At 37.8% G+C, this 18,606-nt stretch overlaps 1 protein-coding gene across 2 annotated transcripts in view; it reads left to right on the top strand.

Moving 5' to 3' along the window:
• Positions 1 to 9,514: 9,514 nt before the first annotated feature.
• The window catches only part of ppargc1b (peroxisome proliferator-activated receptor gamma, coactivator 1 beta), a 46,792-nt gene continuing 37,700 nt past the window's right edge, over positions 9,515 to 18,606 (top strand). The window contains exon 1 of one of the 2 annotated variants that reach the window (XM_077235937.1): positions 9,515 to 9,662. In XM_077235937.1, the coding sequence (XP_077092052.1) occupies positions 9,582 to 9,662 (81 nt within the window). In that variant the 5' untranslated portion in view covers positions 9,515 to 9,581. The remainder of the gene's footprint in view (positions 9,663 to 18,606) is intronic. The other variant, XM_077235938.1, reaches the window with a different exon arrangement.

The following is an 18,606-nucleotide window of genomic DNA, read 5'->3' on the forward strand; positions in this document are numbered from 1 at the left end:
AAGCTTGTGAAATGGTGCTGTTGGGATCAGAGACATTTGTCCCTCTTGGTGCTCATGGCCATAAATCAGTGTGTCTCAGAGGAGGCAGAGTAACGTAGCGCTGGGCCGTACAAAGCGAGAATGGAGGAGCACTAGACTGCACATTGGTTCCAATTCTAATCTGGCCTACTTTGGCTGTGCGGCATCTGGCTGTGCACTCAGCATTTCAGCAGGGGGGCTATCAGCACAGACTATAGCGCAACCTCTCCCAACCTCTCCCATGCCCTGATAACACTAGATCCTTCACAAAACAAAGACCCAGCTGAGACCCAAATCAACCCTGTCTGATGTTACGGTTTTAAAATGGGAGGCAGTTATTGAAATGAGTTCCTGGGATCATGTATAGTGATAAAATGTATGCCATGAATGGATTGTAAGCTGTTTTGGATCAAGAAAACTGCCAAATGGATAATTGTTACAACGCTGCCACTAAAACAAACTAGCAATCCAATCCAGAAGGGTATTGTTCCAGCCACTTATATTCATTGGAAAGGAAACCCTTGTCTAAGAAATTTCATACTTATTAATTTTTAAACGCTTGGCTGGACAAGCGACTCAAGGGATGACTGATAGGGATGGCCTTGCTATATAGCATGTAGCTAACTCAGCTGGCACCTTCTCTTGGCGTTCTGGAACAGTGAGTCTTTTAGATCCTGATCATGATGGGCATCTCCTTCTGGTCTCTACCCCTCAGCTGTCCAACACTGTGGCAGTCACATGTCAACAACTCCCTAAAGGACTCCAGGCCTGATATCAGCATCTGAGTGTCACTACAAAAACATAACACACTTCTTTCCAGTGGTTTGCAACAATGGTGTCAACCATTCCCACCCATATTGATAATTACTGCATGGTTCATTATTCAGAAGCAATAACGGCAACCTTCTTTTCCTGCAAATGCAGTGTAAATAGGCGTGCAGATGGGCAGAAGCGAGTTACTACAAGTTTGGTAAATGCATATTTATGTTGAATTTAGGCACTTTCCAGAAAGCCTAGTTCACAAACACAGAGCATTTGAATAGTAAAAAAAAAGGTGTTTGGGTTACTTTTGAAGGCATTGATTGGTGTGACTTTGAAGACTCTGGTAGGTTTAGTGATGGAATGCCACATATGCGGCAGTGTACACAAATGCTGGGATGACTAAGGCTCACACTCTCAAACCACTGCACATGGCCCCGCAGGTCAATCGCCCACAGACCCCAGACAGAAAAGGCCTCTATCTTTTGTTCAAAGCAAACCCTTGTTGTGATATGCACTGGAATAATGGGAAATTCCAGATAGTTCAGGTCAAAGGTAAAAGTGAGGATTTGAGCTTCTTGGTCAAACCTCCAATTTTGGCTTTCACCTATTCCCAGAAGATGGCCTGAGATAGGTTTCTAAAGCATCTTGTTTTTTTCCCAATTTAACTTAAGGGTCCTTCAGGCTTCGACTGATGTCAGAGTTTGGTTTGTATGTGGTGACCCTTTGAAAACAAAATCAAAGATTCAAAAAACAAAATATAAGAGTGTGGTGTGCAACACTATGCTGCTGCTTTGATGATGCAAACACACCATGGTTTGTACCCAAATAATATAATGTGAGCACAATCCAGCGGGGACAGGGGGAGCAATCAAACTCGAGTTCAGACCAGGCAATCTAACCAAACTTGAGTGAAAGCACCCTAAAATAGTGTTTCTCAGCTGATAAGTCGCGAGTCGTGACCCAAAGGTGGGTCGCAAGATCGTTCGGTTACACTTTATTTTAAGATGTCATTGTTAGACTGTAATTATACATTAAGTAACGACATGAAGTAATATTAAGTAACGACATGTACTTAGTTTGGTTTACGGATAGTTGTAATTATGCATAATTTATAGGCTAGTTATTACTATATGAACTCCATGTAACAATGACAATGTAACATAAAGTGTTACTGACCATTTTGAGTGGGTCGCGGGCGGAGTGTGTAGACTAAAAGTATTGTTGTGATGTAAGACCTTTATTTTGAAAGACATGCGATCTTCTGTCGTACACAGTTAAAGTAAAGTGTTGTCCTAATTCAGTATCTGCAGTCAGATGAGATGTTGTCAGGCTATATGTCAGTCTCATTACTCAGACTTTATTTTCGTAAAGAAATAAAAAGTCTCTCACCTCAGAAAAATGTAATTCCTATGGTGGAAAATTTAAAAAAGAACCAAATCTACGATGGATCCCTGTATGCATTCTCCAATTTGGCATAACCCTGACTTTTATTTTAACAAAAATATTCTTTATTTCTGTAAATTATAGAAAGATTCTGAGTCAAAGGGGTATTACTCACCTTCATCATTTATTTTATTATAACATGTTTATCTCCTTTAAAGATTTAATTTCTAAATTTGATATCCCTAAAGGAGAATTCATTCATTATTAACATATAAAGAAGGTAATTGAAGATACAATAAATATTAATTATTTATACACTTCAACTGTCTTCATTTGTTACTCAGATTAAAAATGTAAAATGGTAGAAAATGTAAAATGGTAGAAAGTTTTCTTTGATTAGGGCTAGGTTTGTGTAAGGGGAGAGAAGATACAGTTTGTACACTATAAAAGTCATTATGTCTATGGAAAGGCGCCGTGTGTGTGTGTGTGTGTGTGTGTGTGTGTGTGTGTGTGTGTGTGTGTGTGTGTGTGTGTGTGTGTGTGTGTGTGTGTGTGTGTGTGTGTGTGTGTGTGTGTGTGTGTGTGTGTGTGTTGAATGTTGAAAGTTGCATGTTGAAAAATACAGTACATCATACAATCATGTACAGTAGTTATAAAAAGTATACATACACAGTTTGGTTTTGTGATGTTAAGAATTAAAGAAAGATAGATAACTAAAATCAGATCTTTTTGCACCATTTCAACCATAATTTTAATTGCAATGCCAATGTATAATTGTTTCACTTTATGTGCTGGTATTACCTTATGAACTGTGATTACATTATTGTAATGTAAGTTGCTACAGTGTTTTGGGTTACACTTTATTTTAAGGTGTCATTGTTACAGTGTAATTATATATTTAAGTACTGAGTAATAATAATTAACTACATGTACTAACTATAGAGTTAGGGTAGGATTAGGATTTGGTTGAGGGTTAGTTCCATGTAATAATGCATAATTTACTGTTATTACTATGGTGAGTACATGTAACATATGTAACAAGGACACTGTAAAATAAAGTGTTACCGTTTTTTGATAATGTAATACATTTCTCATACAATAAACTATTACATTATTTGAAAAATCTTTATTACATTGGAAAATCATTATTATTTTATGAGCTCAAGACTATTACATTTTGACAAAATTATTACATTAATAATGTAATACCTATTACATTATGTGCAGTTATTACATGAGTTGCTACAGAGCACTGGAGTCTATTTGGTAATAGATCCTCCCGATGTTTGTCAAAACCCTATTATTTCCTATTATTATTATTAAACCCTATTTGTATTTCATTGTATTTAAAAAACATTTTTAACTGAAGTAGAATATATATAATTTATGCATTTATAATTTAGATATACCTGCTTTAAGCATATTTTAAGGCATGACTTTATATTTTAGGTATTCATTTGTGTATTTTTGAATGTTTACACTGTTGATTACATTGAGTAACTGGCAGGATGTTTTCCGCATTTCTCTCTCTCTCTCTCTCTCTCTCTCTCTCTCTCTCTCTCTCTCTCTCTCTCTCTCTCTCTCTCTCCTCTCTCTCTCTCTCTCTCTCTCTCTCTCTTTGTTTTCTTGTCTTTTTTCTTCTATTGTATTGTTGTAAAATAAAAATAAAAACACAAACTAGTTTGGGAGTGTTATTTAATAGCCTTACCTTATACGGTTTATTCATCAGTGTTAGTGATATTCTTTCAGTTTATGTGTATGTTAAGTAAAGAGGGAGAGGTTTGTGTGCCTGCTATTTCATCTTTTTTTGAGAAATAAATTCCAAAAAATTTGGGTCGCAACTTCATGGCCATGGAAAATGTCCAAACCAGTTGAGAACCATTGCACTAAAACATTATATTTTATTTTATATTTTATTGTGCTAAGGAAGAGATTAATCATTTGTTGTATAAACATCTTTTTTATTTCTAATATTTTGTTATAAATATGAATAATATTTATATAATTATGTTTCCCATTCAATATAATGCTTTTTTTTTATGAAGATGCATGGCAAAATAATTATTTTTACTGGTTGGCAAGTAGGATATAATTCTACATATTAAAATAATTCTCTATTTTTAGGTCACTTGATTTTGGCATGCTTTCCCTAATCCTTATATTTCTCAAATTAATATTCAGGTGCGGAAATGGCAATAGCCTGCTCAAATTGTTTGTCATCTTTGCTCCTGAGTGTTTGTGTAAGATTTGTCAGTTTTCCTTCCAACTTTCACCTGTGCAATCATCCTTGTCTTTTCATCTAACCAACATGGCAAGCGTAAGCACTATGCATGGTCAGGCGCGGCAATGGAAAAAGGAGTCATGTGACAATCATGCACGTGTGTGCTCATGGAAGCAAGTCTCTAATGCAGCCTGCTTTACTCCGCTCACTCCTCCTCCTACTATGCACAGAGACAGGAGGAGCCCCAGCCAATCACAGCGTGTCCTGCCTTGCATGCTTTGCATATCTGTAGTATCCCGGGCATTTCCTCCAATCACGACTTGGCTTTTTTTTTATTATGCCTTGTAGTTCAGATTGCTTGTAACTGCTGCATACACAGTGGCACATTTTGATCCGGTCATTCTGCGAGTTAGACTTCACCCTTCAGGATGTAATGAAGTCACATATCTCGTAGTTAAATGCTCCAGTAGGTCTAAAGCAGGATCTGGTTGCTCTTCTGAGGGGCTGATAACTTATCCTAGCAATGCTCAAGGTTAGAATGAACATTGCCCAATCAGCAAAAGAAAACATGCATACGTAATATACAAAAGATCACAACTTTAAACAAAATTATTGTTGGTTTAACTTAAAAAAGTAAGTTACCTGGTTGCCTTAAAGGGGACATATCATGCTAAATCCACGTTTTTTAGCCCGTAAATGCATTTTGATGTATATTTGGAGTGTATATAAGTACAGAAAAGTTGAAATTAGTCTCTTCAGGTACTTTGTTGATATCTTTATATTCTGTTTTGGTCATATTTTTCAACCTGTTCCGATTTTCTGTTATCTATGACGTTTTTTGAACTATTTCGTCACAGTATTTGCAGCGGAACTGCCAAATGACTCCCGGCCCAACTCTTCGAGCAATCCGCCATTTTTATTTCTCGCTGCGTCTTTGTAGTCCAATCTCAAGGATGCAGAAGTTACGAGAGGGTAAGTCAAAATGTTCAGTTGTTGGATGTAGTGACCCACACGCTTCATTACACCGTCTCCCAGCATCAGAACCTCTTCGAAGTGCCTGGTTGAGTTTTATTTTTCATGGAAATGTACCCACATCTGTGGGTAAAGTCATTTTTGTGTAAGCAAAGCACTTCAAAGATAACTACTTCAGCAACCTCCGCCAGTATAAAGAAGGATTTGCCGATAGACTTCGTCTGATTGAGGGGTCAATTCCTTCTATCTTTGGAGACGGCGAACAGATCACTTCGGTAAGCTGTAAATAACGTTAATAAAAATAAAGTACCATATTATCAATATACATTTTTAGTGGTAAGATTAGGCCGTAGTCATTTGTCATGTTAGTGTGCTTGATTTAACAAGAGAAATAATCGACTTTCACTTTATTTAGAGGGCTAAACCAACCAGTCACAAACCAACATTTGCTGACAAAGGCTGTCAAACAGAACCCCAGATGTGCTCAGTTGGGACACCGCTTTCTATGAAAACTCTCCTACCTCATGTCAAAAGTACAGTTTAGCAAAATGGGGTAACTGCTAAGACGTTGTTCTGCAGGTTCGTCGTCTTCATTTTCAACTCGCTCCGGGTCCGGCTCTGGCTCGAACATGTAAAGCTTGATTGACAAGTCTTCAGTTGTTGACGTTTTGTTAACGTGTGAATAAAAAGTTTCTGTACCGCTAGATAATCGTATATCTCTAATCAAACTACAAAAATGGCCGAACGGGGTAGAGTTGAACCGAGTGTCAACTCTGCGAGCTGGAGAGGGGGCGGGGTATGAAGTGTCTCATTTGCATTTAAAGAGACCGCACCAAAACGAGTTGCTCTCAGACGCACATCAGAAAAGGGGTAGAAAAGGGGCCTGTGGAGCTATAATAATGAGGAATTCAGACCCAAGCATTGCAGTTTCGCTTTATATAGACCACAAATGTATGATTTATATGTAAAAAGGAACGATTTAAAAACATGATATGTACCCTTTAAAAGTATGAGTTCATTGAAATTATACATTTGAGTTAATACAATGAAGGAGATTGGTTTAATCAACAGAAACTCAACATAATTATGTTATCTGAACCACCAAGTTGATTTGACAAAAGGAAAAAAAAGTTGTGATAACAAATCATCAAAATATTTTTTACCATACAACTTTTGGAACACACACACACACACACACACACACACACACACACACACACACACACACACACACACACACACACACATATATATATATATGGCATTATATAATAATGTTCATATATAATAATGTCAATACATACATTTCATTGGCAAATATGGATAATCCAAGGTGTGCATTAAACTATTTTAATGCACAACATGCACAGAACCACCCGACGTGAACCGGATTAATGCACACCTTACAGCCAATCAAGTATTCAGATAGACCATGGTATAATTTTATTATATATAATGGATCTTCAATAGCTAAAACTAAATAGTATTACTGAGCAATGGATTCTGTTGACAAGGATGAATAAACACTGCATTTTTTTGTCTCTATCACTCTTGCAAGTGAAGTGCAACATCATTTCAGCAAGATGTCTGATGTGACATGTCTGACCAGCTGATGATCATTCTCCACATATAAGGTGTGTGTATGGGCCATTTGTTTACGTGGACACAACTGTTAAGATACTAAAATAGCTCAGTCTGAACAGAATGAAGCGTTTAATGTTGTCTTCAGACATTACGCTGTCAGGAAACATGCTGACTTCAGTTTTCAAAGTATTTATTTGGATTGAAAAAAACTAACTGATCGCGGAAATGCAGATTTCTCATTGTATTCAAGTAAACATTAATGAGATTTGGCATAAGAAGGTCAGTAAACACTGATGCAAGATGCAGTTAAAATTGAGTGTGCAGAGTATACTTCACAATGAACAGTACATGTATTAAGTCAATCATTTTAATCTGGATTCCCCAACAGGGCATTTCACAACATCGGGACTCTGAAAGTGTCATTCTGAAATTGAAACCAACGTTCCAACGTGACAATCTTGATAAATGTATTGCAACGGCCCTTGGTGCATAAGCAAGTGTGCTCTTTGATTTGTCTCCTCTCAGTGCCCTGTCCATTCACACGAAGGCCCCCATTAAATCACCTTCCAGTCATAAAGCACGGTGAGAGATGTCTGCAGCGTGAGTAGACTAACACCAGCACCTGAAACATGCTGTCTCATTGATCAAGGCAAACAAAAACATGAAAATGCATGCTTCAGGATCAGAAAACAATGTGAACTCTATCGATTGCTGTCCTCGGACAACTGCAGCTGAATGCACAATGTTGTTGACCTCCATACATTGTGGCATAATCAATAAAATGATATGACTGATGAAATGAACTCTTCTCTTGATTGATAACTCCAACAGACAACAAACTCCTCCAGCCTGACAGCTGTCAGACAACTTCCAGACTCTCAGGGCTGCCATATCCCCCCAGTGACCTTTCACACTCTTATGGAAGGTGAGCTTGTTGGCTTAAGTAACAATCTTGAAGTCCCACTCTATATTGTCACAGAACGTTCGGTTTTCGTTGCATCTGTTGTCCCATTTGTTTTCTTTTTTGTTCTAAGAATTAGCACAACCTATGTTTTATCGATCAAGCGTCTAAGAGCATAATATTTTTTATACAGTGTGTTTTCAAAGAGGCATGTTTGGAATCAAACTTTTGCTTTGACCTCAAACATTCAAACAGCATGTGTTTGGTCGATAGCTGGCCAGTCAGCACACAGTTCAATAGACTGATGGGGCCTTGGGGTAATTTCTGATTTGATTGAGAAGTTGTAATAGTCCTTCGAGGGCTTGTCAATTCAGATTTATTAGTTTGCCTCGTAAAGAGTTTATCTTAATATCTATAAGATTTCTGTGTTAGATGTGAATCATTTATATGGCAGTTGACTCTTAAACTTCTCTTGAGTAAGAGTCAACTGGTGATCTTTGGGATGTCACTCTGAATTAAATGACTCAAGCAATTAAGTAGCTCGATACATGATAAATAATATTGAGGTTACTTGAAGCTGTCAAAATCCCCAAATCATAAAATTACACTTGACATGAGCAGCCAATCAATGAGTCTGATTACAGGGTAATTACCCTAATTGTTTACATAACTTTGAATGCTCTACTCATATATCAAACTTTATTACCATAAACTGGGACTGACACTAGGCTTACAGGAGGCAGTTCAACTTCTTTTTATCTATCATATTTATTTCATTATTTTACTTATTAGTACTAGCCTCAAATATAAAGTCAAAAGACTATATAGTACAGTTAAATAATAATAATAAATAATATTTTTGCTAGTATTTACAGTGGACCAAGGCCAATTATACAATGCTAGTGTATACTTATAAATTAAATGTAATGATGGCTAATGAGATGTACATTTGTTAAATCAAACAAGCACTCTAAATTCACCAAAAATGTAAACATTAAGGCCTGGTTTCACAGACAGGGCTAAGATTAAACCAGGATTAAACCTTAGTTCAATTCGGCTTTTGAGTAGCTTTTATAAATGTGCCTTATAAAAAAGAAATATTAGTGGGCATCATGAGACAAAACAATGTCAGTGCAAGTTGCTTTCAGTTAAAACAGCTCAAACCTACATTTTAGACTAGGCTTAGGCCTAAGCCTTGTTTGTGAAACCGGGCCATAAATATTTACTATGATTAACAAAGCTGTCTTTAGAATCATTTTTCTGTTAGCAGACCAACCAAGCACAGTTATTGGCTTATGCTTATGTTTTTGGGCACCACAAAGCCCCAAAATGTTATGTTGTGTATACTGCATTGTGTATGCATACTGTATATTAAAGGATGCAAACAAATAAATCCGTTGATGGGTTGTGTGGTCGCTATATATTATATGCACAAAGCTGACATGGACTTTAGACATAAACTGGCATCATAAATGAGTCATAGACACTGTAATGTGAGAAGCAAAAGCAGCTTCAGTTGCAGTTAGGAACATGCATTCTTCTTCAGCCACCAACCTGTGTTAAACCCACCTGCACCTTCAAATAATTCAAGTTTCTGCGGTTTTATTTAATCCAGCAATGATTGGGAAGCACATGGAGCTCAGCACACTGCCCTCGGTCGGTTAGAGCTCATTACTGCATGCGGGGAGGGAGAGAGGTATAGCAGCGCTCTCTGGCACCTCTCCTCTCATTCTCTAGAAGATGGCGGACTGCGCTTCACTGTTAGATGAGGAGCTCTCTTCATTTGTCTTCAATTACTTGACTGAAAACTCCGGAAGCCAGGTAAGCCACGCACAATTTCTGGTAGAACGGAATCGTGGCTGTTATTCCCCGGGTGTATTTTTGCACGTTACTGTCTGTGGCGCGATAGTCTTCCATCATTTCATCGATGCTGTCACAGCGTCTCAGCCGGCGTCTGGAGTCCCTTACGTCTGCGCTTCACGTGGAGTTCACAGGAAATAATGCATGCATGCGAAAAGTGTCTCATAAACGAATAATGTACAAATATTTGCTCGTTTGAAGTCAACTTTCGAGGAGGAGCGATTAGGGCCAGGTTAATGACTTCACAAGTGTATTGAAACAAGTTCAAGTGTGTTCGAATGTTTGCCAAAAATCCAACCAATTTCCCGGTCTCTCTCTCTGTGTGTGTGTGTGTGTGTGTGTGTGTGTGTGTGTGTGTGACACGTGGGAGCTCTTAACTTGACTAAGTTTCTTGATGGGATCTTGTAGTTTCAATAACGAAAGCGCATTGATTTCATACGAGTTCATTATGAGAGATGAAAAGTAAACTGTTGTTTTTTATCATGTTTATTTTTTTGTCTTTTTTGTCTAATGCATCACGTGTAATTTTAGTCGGCACAGGTACTAATATTGATGCAGTTATTACAGGATAAACTTGAATAATTGCACAATATTCATAACTGACCTGTTTTGCTTGAGCTAAACTGTAAGCTATTAAACAAACGCAGTAGCCTATGCCAGTATAAAGTTGACAAACTAATACGCAGTAGGATACAAAATGTTTACAAACAGCTGTGATATAGGAGTATATTTGTAGCCTACAATATAGTGTCGAGATCGGAACTCTTTGCTCATTTGACATATGTAGGCTATTGTTTTTGTAAGCGTTTTCGTAACCGTTTGCGTAACTGTTACAAAACAAGAGCTTGGTGCCTCAAACGATCCGGTTATGTGCTTGCCTATGTGCTGTCGATATTAATAAATTAACGCTATGCATTTTTCACTTTCGTGCTTGTCATGTCAAACAGGCTGTTGTCGCACTGCAAATTGTTTATTTATAGATACAATACACGCAGAATGGGGTGTTACAATATAACGCTTAGAATGCTTTGAAACATACTGACACTTTCACGTTACATCACTGAAATTATACGTAGCCTAGTATAAGTGATGTTTACCCATGGATGAGGCGCACAATACGGCCATTAATTCATCTTAAATTCTGAAAGCAGCACGTGCTGTTAAATATGCTATGATTTTCGTATCGCGAATTAAATCGAATTGAATTGTGCATGTTTACAAATCGCGCGCTATACTGTGTGTCAGGTGTCACCGACTCGTTTTCTGACTCCTTTAAACATCTGAACGCTGTGAGAAAGCGCCCGGTGGTGTTTGTCCTTTGTCTTTGTGTCAGCGGGAATAGTGTTAGCGCTGTAAATGTGCTCATTTCGGGTTATTGGCGTGAGCGCGCAGTCTAGTCAATGTAATAGTACTCCATCCTCGTGACTGGAGTTATAGAACACAGTTACTGCAGTCATGTGCTCGCTCGCCGCCTTTAGACGTAGTAGAATGAGAAAGGGGCGGGACCACTGACGCGCGTCCACGACAGCCACACACTCCCTCCTCCGGGCGTGCACGTGACTGACTGACTGACTGCTGCCGCTGCGCAAAGTGGAGCTGTTCAGATCACGACTAATAATTCACCATCCACTCTAGGATGATCTGAAGTGCATAAGCTTCGCACCTTTTTTGATTTATAAACACTATGTGTATTCATGCAGATAAGTGATGCATCCAGGAACGTCTTCTAGGGATAAACTAAATTGGATTTACGCTTTATTTTTAATCTTCAACATTCTCTGTCCTGTAGCCTGCAATTTATTTTTATGTTTTTATCTATGTGGGAACATTTTAAAGACCTGCTCCCTCTCTTTCATAGAAAAAAAAATTCAGTAGAGTATTATTTAATTCGACTTAAATTATTATATGCAATGTATCAAAATTGAGTAACTATTCCTGAGAGCCACATATTAATTCTCAATAATGTCCAGTTTAACTGATGTTGTTGTGCATATTACATGGCTGCTTAAAATATTGATTTGAAAATATTTATTATGATTAAGATGAGTAATATGAATCGAGTGATGCAGGGTTGCCAGAGACCGCATTCAAATATGCACACATTATGAATAATAGCTCCCAATTTGTTTTTTCACAGTACTTCAAATTCATCCAAAATTGATGGAAATAATTGTGCATTGTCCAAGATGAAACTTGATGATATTGATGCTGATAATTCCAAAATTGCCCAATATCAGCCGATTTATCGGCCTGGCAGATATGTAGTTATATCATTAATGCTTTGAGAAAAAAAGACCTTCAGTACAGTTTGTTTCTCCACCTCGCTGCATCATTATATTCTACTGTTGACATTTACACATTCACTGCATAAAATCTGAACATTTTAAGGTTTTGAAATACATTACACTGCACCAGTTCTCACGCAGGCAAGCTCGCAGTTGTCGTGATGTGCGGCACTGCAGTACTATGTGTTCAGTTTCCGTGATATGGGCTGAGTCACCTAACTTGACAGAGTCAGGCAAATGTATTTACACCATGAAATGATTTCCCACACCCACCAGCTTGTGTCAGTCAGCTGTGCCCTCCTCTCATTTCCACTCATAATTTTATGCATATTCGAAATCATAAATATGCAGGGTTGACATGGTCTTTACAGCGAGTTTAGACAATTGGCTCTGTGTCTGCTTGTTTACTGAAACATTTTCTCTATCATTTGCCTTATCGCTGTGAAGTTGAAGCATAAAATCAAATCAGCGGCAATGAAATGATGTTTTAGATGTTCTGGTTGGAGTTTGCTGGTTCGAATTCACTTGACATCAGATTGGAAGAAACTGCACATTATTAGTCTATTCATTTGAAATCCTCTGAGAGAGAGAGAGTAAAATGAGATACCATAAAACATCACAGGAATATAATTTGATTTGGTTTTTACAGAAAGGCTTTATATCTGAATGTGGGTCAATAAATTGGCTGCAGCCTCAAGATCGTCAGTTTATGTTTTGCTCTTTTCACTCCAATTACTTTATAGCGCTGTCTGTTGCCTTGCTCAGGGCACACTTGTATTTATTAGAAGGGCTGTTTCCTCTCCTGAAGCCCCAGAGGTCCTTCATCTGGCTCCTCCATCTCTCTTTGGGGATGTGAGGAAGTCTGGGAATGCTCGGTAACAGATCAATGTCAATTTTGGACTGAAAGGGGATAGACTGTGGAAAGAAGGGGTCTTGATATCAATGATTTACCCGTACTAATCCATCATCAGCTAAGAGCTCAACTAGCATCAAATGTTAAAAACCCTTTCATTGAGTTGTCTGGTAATATGGGACCAAGTATAGGATGTATGCTATTTAGAATGCTATTTTCTGTAACTTTAGTCCTCAGTCTGCTGTAACATAAACTCTCTTTTATAGATTATCTGGAGGACAATCTATAGATGTACATTCACTTTAGTGTGTTCTGTAAATGACGCCTCTGTTCATTACGTTAGCAATTATTTACCGTTCTGCTGTAATATCGTTCCAAACCTGCATGTCTACATTTCTTCTGGGTAACACACTAGGAGAAATTTTTAACAATGTGCTGGTCACTCATTTCCATGAATGGGTCCTGGAGTTTTCGTTACATCATTGACCCAGTTCCTGGTCTTTTAGATGTGATGATTGAGTAACTGCCTGAGATAAGATGTTTTTGTTGTGTCATACTCATAATGTAGTATGTTGGAATGTTAAAACGTTAGTTCTAGAAGAGAATGCGGTGCAACAGGACTTAAAGACAAACTCATTGTGATTTGCAGTGTTGCGTTTGAAGAGTCTCACAGCAATTAAAAGACAGCCATGTTTGTTACAAAAAATCTTTCCTTCAGTCATAAGAGAGCAAAGGCCCATTCACACCATGAGCAACAACTATAAAGATAACTATAGCCTGTTTTAGCGTACTTCACACCAAGGGAAAATATTATTCCGTTTTTTATAAGCATGCTGCAGTTAAACTAATTTGCTCGACTCTTAAAATCGGATGGATTCTGATTGGCTGTCAATGTTTTTATCATTTGTCAGGTGGCCTTTCCTTTGTGTTTTCATTATAACTGTGACGTGGACTTCTCAATTCTCATAGAATTATTCTCATAGAATCCCTGGAATAGAGAAAATTACACCGGTTCGAAACAACTTATAAATTATCAGATTTTTCATTTTTGGATTAACTATCCTTTTTGTAATGGAAGTGGCCATTTCGTTTTATGCTGTCCCTGTTATCACCTTGGATATGTGTCGGTTAATAGCTCTCATTTTTTAGACACAGATTAAAGCTTTCACTAGATTTTTATAAGGTATCTTGGAGAAATACTCCATGCTAGCATTATCATTTTGCTGTTGTGTTATATTAAGGCATTAAGATGTAGCATGTTGCACACACGTATTAAGGACAAGTTCGGTATTTTACACTTACAGCCCTGTTTTAAGATCGTTTCTGATGAAATAGAGCGGTTAAGATTGAAATTTGGACAAATGCTGCTGTCCCGAGAATTTTAGGTTTCTATGTTAATTGACCTCACCAGAAAAAAGAAGTGGATGCAACCTTTGTATTCTGGGACAAAGTTATATCTTAATCTCTGAATCACTCACATGGCACAGTATAGCGTGATATGGTTGTTTGGTCTCAATTAAAGGGGTGTAAATCAATGTAGTATGCATGAGTTTAGTAGGGCAACTGCAGGAACCATTTGCATGGGTGCAGGTTGGCCTGTATATTTGCAAGCTAAACAAAGTTGCAGGTGTGTTATTCTAATATCACATCATCCCCCATAAAAGTAAAAGCACAGAAAGCTCTTGGTGTTAGATTCAGCCTCTCCTCTGGCGAGTACATTTGAGGATTATATAACGCACACAGTGTACTTTAGATCGAATGTACCTGACTATAACATTTTGGATGTTCATTATTATTTGGTTCTGGTCTTTAGATCTGGTAGATGAAACTCATATTCTAATTGGGAGTGATTTGGCCCAATACTTTTCAGCCTTTTGACGATGTTTGATATTTTTATGTATTCTCTGAATCTGAAAATGCTCTGAAATGGGTTGAAAGTTTTTTTTATGTATTTATTTTTTTCATTAGGAGAATCAAATCCACATAAATTGATCAATCCTACCAGCTCAAGTCTATTGATATGGTCTTATCAGGAAACTTACCGGCTAAATAAAAAGGTAATTAAAATCAGTGTGATATTCACAATTTTACTTTTATATTGCCAGTAAAATAATTTCAAATAATATGATAGCCTATTTGATCACTGAGCCCTATTCCAAATATATTTGGATCATATATTTATAATCATTATATTTCCGAACTAATTTCTGAAATCTCAGATAATGCCATAAGTGAGTTTCTTGTTCATATTCAGCCACATTGTCACCCACAGAGTATTTAGTCCTTTGTCTTATATCATATACAGCAGTGAAAGCAGCTGAGGTTAAGGACATTTCTGCATGTTTTGAATGAGAAGGAAGCGTACCAGGCTTACCATAGCAACATGACATCAGGGGAGGGCAAGCTCAGACTGGCATGGACTTACAGTGGGCAAATAGGAACATGTAAACTAAAGCACCATAAAATGCAAGTCTATGGCGCAACAAGCAGGTACATAGACCGTACAAACATAGACCTGCTAAAGGTGTGCCCTAGCTTCCAGCCTATACATTTTAAATATGGCATATACTCTGTTTCTTTATGTAGTTTTTTACTTATTATTGTTTGACTTACTTTGGTGGACACTAATTGGTGTTCCTATTAATTAAAATATGATAATAAATAAGATCTGTTATTAAGCAGCACCTAGTGACACAAGTAAACAAAAGAATAAGCTGGATTATAGTAACCCAGGAGAAGTCTAGTGCTCTATCTTTAGATCTGTGCTCCACCTATATATTTTAAAGGCTATTTTCAGTTTAGATGCTTATATTAGGGATTAAAACATAGTCCATATACTAGGGATGCACGATATATCTGCAACCATATCGTCATCGGCCGATATATGTTCATTTTAATGTTATCATTATCAGCCCGATAAGAAAATTTGGCTGATATATTAAAGCCGATAAATAGTGATTTATTTCCTTCAGCTGAGACACTTCAGATGTGCACTGTTCAACATGATGGTTTTGAATTGCTTGAAATATGATTGGAAACACTTGAAAGGAAAATACAATTAAGTCCAACATTCTCAACGTATATATAACATCATTATAATTGTGTGCTTGGGACATGGTAAGACTTTTGTTTTTGTTATCAGGCTCTCAAAAATTATATAAAATTTAGATTTATCGGCCAAAATATCGGTTATTGGCTTTCAAATATAAAGAATTATCGTATTGGAATCGAATCGGATGGACTGAATTGACCTTAAGTGTTACCTGTGATGGTTGAGTAACTGTCTGTGATTTTGCTGTGTCATACTGTAGTTGTTTTATGTTTCAAAACTTGTTTTATGGAATGTTACAGCAGTTTTTTTTCTAGAAGAGAATTTTGCACAACAGGACTGTAAGACAAACCCATCATGAATTTCAGAATTGCTGTGGTGTGTGTGAATAAGTATTTGACATAACAGCCGTTGGAAAATCTTCTAGCAATTAAAAAAATAACTGTTACTACAAAGATCTTTTATTCAGCTGTAATGGCGCTTTTCCACTGCATGGTACGGTTCGGTACGGCACGCTTTGGTGCTTTTCCACTGCATGGTACGGTACGGCTCGGCTCGGTACGGGTCACTTTGTGGCGGTTTTCCACTGCATGGTACGGTACGGTACAGCTCACTTTGGCTCGCTTTAAATGGTACCACCTCTGTTGAGGTTCCAAGCGTACCGTACCGATAATAAAATGTGACATGAAAACACTGCAGATCACTGATTGGTCAGACAGAATCGTCACTACCAGCGTAATCGTCACTACCAGCGATTTAAATAGCCAGTAACAGCCACCGCTGTAGCACCTGTTTTAAAACTACTTGCTTGACTTGCTTGAAGAATAGAGAAAGAAAAAAAACTTCCAAAAAAGAAATGGCTGAATCGGGGACGTGGACGAAGTGCAAACGTTCCTCTCGTTGGTTGCCGAGGAGCGGATAAACTATAACAATCAGTCTATAATCCCACCCACTTTGAAGCGATACTAACTGCAGTGGAAAAGCAAACCAAGCTAAAGTGAACCGAGCCGTGCCGTGCTGAGCAGAGTCGTACCACGCAGTGGAAAAGCGTAGCGAGCCGAACCGTGCCGCGCCGAGCCAAACCGTACTGAGCCGTACCATGCAGTGGAAAAGCGCCATAAGAGATGTCTGAGAAGACTATTGGCTCCTATGTCAACAACGACAATACACAGTGTTCCTGTACAGAATGTTATTGCTTGGGACAGTTACCACACCCAAAAGAGACTATGCATCGACTCTCTGTCTCTATTGTATTTCAGCAAGCACCTGACTCTATTACTCTCTCGAAAACTCTATAAGAAAACCGGAGTTTCACCAGCATATCAAAACGTGCACTCTGTGACTATGACCTAATTCAACCATGAACCTTTGATTTGGCAAGCTTTGCCAACATTTGACTGCTGTTCTTGAGATTGTCAGTCTTGGGCAATTTCATCTGGCTGTATTAGTAGTTTGCTCTTGGACTGAATGACCTTTATACACTGTCCAATTCATTCACCTTTCCATTCTTGTTCTGTAAACTGAATTGAATATTGAACTGGCTCTAAATCTTCTTCTGATGCCACAGTAATTGTTTGCACTCCTCTCTGTTGCTTCACTGTATTAAAAGAACCTGTACCCAGCCTCCACCACATTCCAGTTTGTTTTGAACGTGTCAAACGTGGGTACAAAGACGGTTTTGAAACACTTGCATTCCTTTCGCTAGTGAGGACCTGCTAATGATTGGGTTGTAGACACTCCCAAATAGGTGTCGGAAATGTCTAAATAAGGAAGGAGTGTTATGATGTAATCTGGGAAATATATGTGAAAGCATATTCTTAACAAGTATTTTTGCATTAAATTCCAGTTACAAATTTACTAAAGAAACAACTGTGCATAAGGTATTTAAACATATGTGATGATGTCTTAATATTTAATGCAGTGTTGCTTCTCAGGTAAAGTTAACTTGTTATAAGAATTTTTAGACATTTATACTGGAAAACAAATCAATACTTTGGTATTAAATTACTAAACGATTACCACATTTACATGCATTTATATGGTACTCTAAGGTACTTGGTATTACTATGGTACTATATGTCCCAGATGTACCAGATTATTTCCTGAAATGTTGACTTGTAGCATGGATCTCTGATATAAATTATAAATTCACTCACTAGGCTATATCCCCATTTACATGCCCAGTAATACTGTGATTGTCTAAGCAGCAATGCAGTGTCCTTCTGTGGCTTAGGTAGCCCTTCTCAAACAGAGTGAGCTAAACTGTCTGAGACAAGCTCTGGATACAGAAGTTGTTTATTGCCACAGGGAAAATTTCAGCAATCACTAAAGAAAATTTCAGAGTCAGTTTTATTCTTTGTCAAACACTTGAATTTGTCCCTCTATACAGAATGTTTTCTTCCTTCTCCATTAGCCCTTTCATGTACTTTTGCAGAACTCTATGTGCTTTTCAGAGTCTCCCCTATTGCAGCGCAGCTGTGTGTGACCCTATTTCTAGACTCTATGCCTGGACGAAAGCAGGAGTAATCTCAATGGGTTACATTAGCATTTTCATTACAGTCATTTGAATATTTGTCTTGCATTTATGATACCACTGCACCAGATTTATCTGTAGGATTTGGTTAGAAGACGTCTAGCAGGATCTAGCCTTTACAGAAGATCAAACCCCATGTCATTTTAGCCCTAGGTGTGAAATATCAGGTGTAAACCAGACCTAGA

The sequence above is a fragment of the Siphateles boraxobius genome, unplaced genomic scaffold (genome assembly GCF_051911475.1).
Source record: "Siphateles boraxobius isolate OS27281-9 unplaced genomic scaffold, OSU_SipBor_1 2, whole genome shotgun sequence".
In the NCBI taxonomy this organism is placed as follows: Eukaryota; Metazoa; Chordata; class Actinopteri; order Cypriniformes; family Leuciscidae; genus Siphateles; species Siphateles boraxobius.